Source organism: Cyprinodon variegatus, unplaced genomic scaffold (genome assembly GCF_000732505.1).
Source record: "Cyprinodon variegatus isolate N-32 unplaced genomic scaffold, C_variegatus-1.0 Scaffold2227, whole genome shotgun sequence".
NCBI lineage: Eukaryota > Metazoa > Chordata > Actinopteri > Cyprinodontiformes > Cyprinodontidae > Cyprinodon > Cyprinodon variegatus.
The window spans coordinates 12,113-14,459 of NW_015152680.1; the positions used below are offsets into that span (position 1 = coordinate 12,113).

The following is a 2,347-nucleotide window of genomic DNA, read 5'->3' on the forward strand; positions in this document are numbered from 1 at the left end:
TTAACTATTGAATATTACTTAGTAATTAAAGGAACATGACAGTATTGATATTTTGCTCCAGTACCGGATTAAACAGGTTATAAGAAACTGTTTTTGTTCTGGCACTACATATCCTTTTAACGTGCATATAGCTACATGCTTGAACAAACACTCATCTTAACACTATGGATGATATTTTCATGTGCAGCAGTTTTTATAGGTGCAACACTGAAGCCTGCATGTTTGCTCTCTATTGTGATATAACCTGTTGATTGTTTTATTACATATTTAAGTCGTTCTGACATATAAAAACAGAGCATACAGATCCACTTGGTTCAAAATTGTACACCTTATGTTTGTTCTGAATGTCCAAAGATACATATCTAGATGAAATACATGATGCAGCATTAAAACAAAACGCTAATACAGTTTTACAAGCCATGAAAATGAAAAAATACCAAGTCCAAAACTTTAAAACGCACAGATCATAAACCAAAAAAATTGGTTATAACTGACCAAGTGACCTGTGTGTCCAATACCTACCAATTTAAAATGTTATTTGGGACATCCTGTATGGAGGACCAACTCTGCCATATTTAAAAATAAATACAGAAATAAATAAATGCTCAATTAATATATAAGCATACAATTAATTGCCACCAAAAATACAATAAACAAATAAATGTAAGTAGAAATGAAATTATACAGTGAGACATAAATGTATATAACTCTTTTAATTAGCTTCTTTAATTACTTGCATTTGTAATATTTACCTTATTTATTTTTTGTCCTTTATAATCTTCAACTTTATTTTTTAATTACTTATATTTTTAAGTATTTATTTATGTTTATGTTATAATATTTGTGTCTGTTTTATTCTTCCTTTGTATTTTTTTATATGCTGCTGCAGACGGGCTGCCGTTAGCTTCGGAGCTCCGCCGGTTGCCGCAAGCCTCTCAAGTTCGGAACATTTTCTTTTAAATTACGCATTAAATCTGTGAATGGGCCATATGGTGATGCTTAAAACTATAACGTTCTCGCCTCAAATGATCTTAAAACGTACTTTTATTGAACAACAGCAACAGAGAAGAGAACATTTAACTTCGTACTCTGAGCTCTGTGAGTTAAGAAGATGGACCGCCAACCAATGAGCAGAAGTTGACTCTCTAGGACACGCCCCCTCCTCATTTGCATAATGAGGCAGAAATGCAGACAGAAATGTAAAAAGGGAAGGCAAGAAATAAACAGCAGCAAAGAAATAACTAGGGTAAAAAAATACAAAGGAAGAATAAAACAGACAAAAATATAACATGCACATAAATAAATACTTAAAATTAAGAAGCTAATTAAAAGAGTTATATACATTTATGTCTCACTGTATAATTTAATTTCTACTTACATTTATTTTTTTATTGTATTTTTGGTGGCAATTAATTGTATGCTTATTTATTTATTGAGCATTTATTTATTTCTGTATTTATTTTCAAATATGGCAGAGTTGGTCCTCCATAATCCTGAACATTCTCCAAATATAACGTGGTTTGGACCTGGATGAAAACCATGGACTGCTCTAACAACGATGAAGAAGATGTGTTGGTTTGTTTGTTTTGTGTTTCTTATTTTTCTATGTCTGCTTCTGTCTCCTTGAACCCCAGTGGGCCTCAGCAGATAGCTGCTCACACTGAGCCTGGTTCTGCTGGAGGTTTCTTCCTGTTCAAAGGGAGTTTTTCCTCTCCACTGTCGCTACAAGCATAAATAATAAACTGAATTATTTACATGAAAGAAAAAAAACATTATAAGCTGAATACAAAAGTTGTGAGAATTAAACTCTCCATGAACTATTAAGAGGATGAGGAACGATGCATCGGTTAAATAATCATCCGATAAGGCTGGCAGCTGATATTTCTGCAGCTTTTGTTGCTTCTCCAGAGATGATCCTTCAGCTGCTTGATCCTGAATGTTCAGACTGTGAAGATTGGTGAGGCAGCAGTGAGGGGCACCATGGAGCCCGTCTCAAAGTTAAAGTCAATCAAAGTGTGTGTGATTGTGCTGACGCTGCTGGTGGAGGAGCCTGTTCCCATCTGACGCTCCTGGAGTCTGTGGAGGTAACTCTGGAAGACGGAAAGCAGAGGGGATTGCTGTTAAAGCATCAAACAGCTGAAACAGAATCAGGACCTTTATGCATTTTTCCTTTTTTGGTAACTTACCGGTGCGAGGACATCTCCAGCGTATCGCTTCAAGGGGGGAGGCTTGCGCTGACGGTAGGTTTTGGGTCTTCTCCTTTCTTTACTTTTTTGCTTCCTTTCATGTTTGGTCAGTTTTTTCTGTGAATCTGGGAAGCAGAGTTGAAATAAATATTTCAGATCAA

At 35.4% G+C, this 2,347-nt stretch overlaps 1 protein-coding gene across 1 annotated transcript in view; it reads right to left on the reverse strand.

Annotated features, from left to right (window-relative positions):
• Positions 1-1,905: 1,905 nt before the first annotated feature.
• LOC107080694 (transmembrane protein 198-like) overlaps positions 1,906-2,347 on the reverse strand; it is a 9,789-nt gene continuing 9,347 nt past the window's right edge. The window contains exons 4-5 of the mRNA XM_015368901.1: positions 2,187-2,311; positions 1,906-2,090 (exon numbers count right to left, since the gene is read on the reverse strand). Coding sequence (XP_015224387.1) covers positions 1,941-2,090; positions 2,187-2,311 — 275 coding nt within the window. The 3' untranslated portion in view covers positions 1,906-1,940. The remainder of the gene's footprint in view (positions 2,091-2,186; positions 2,312-2,347) is intronic.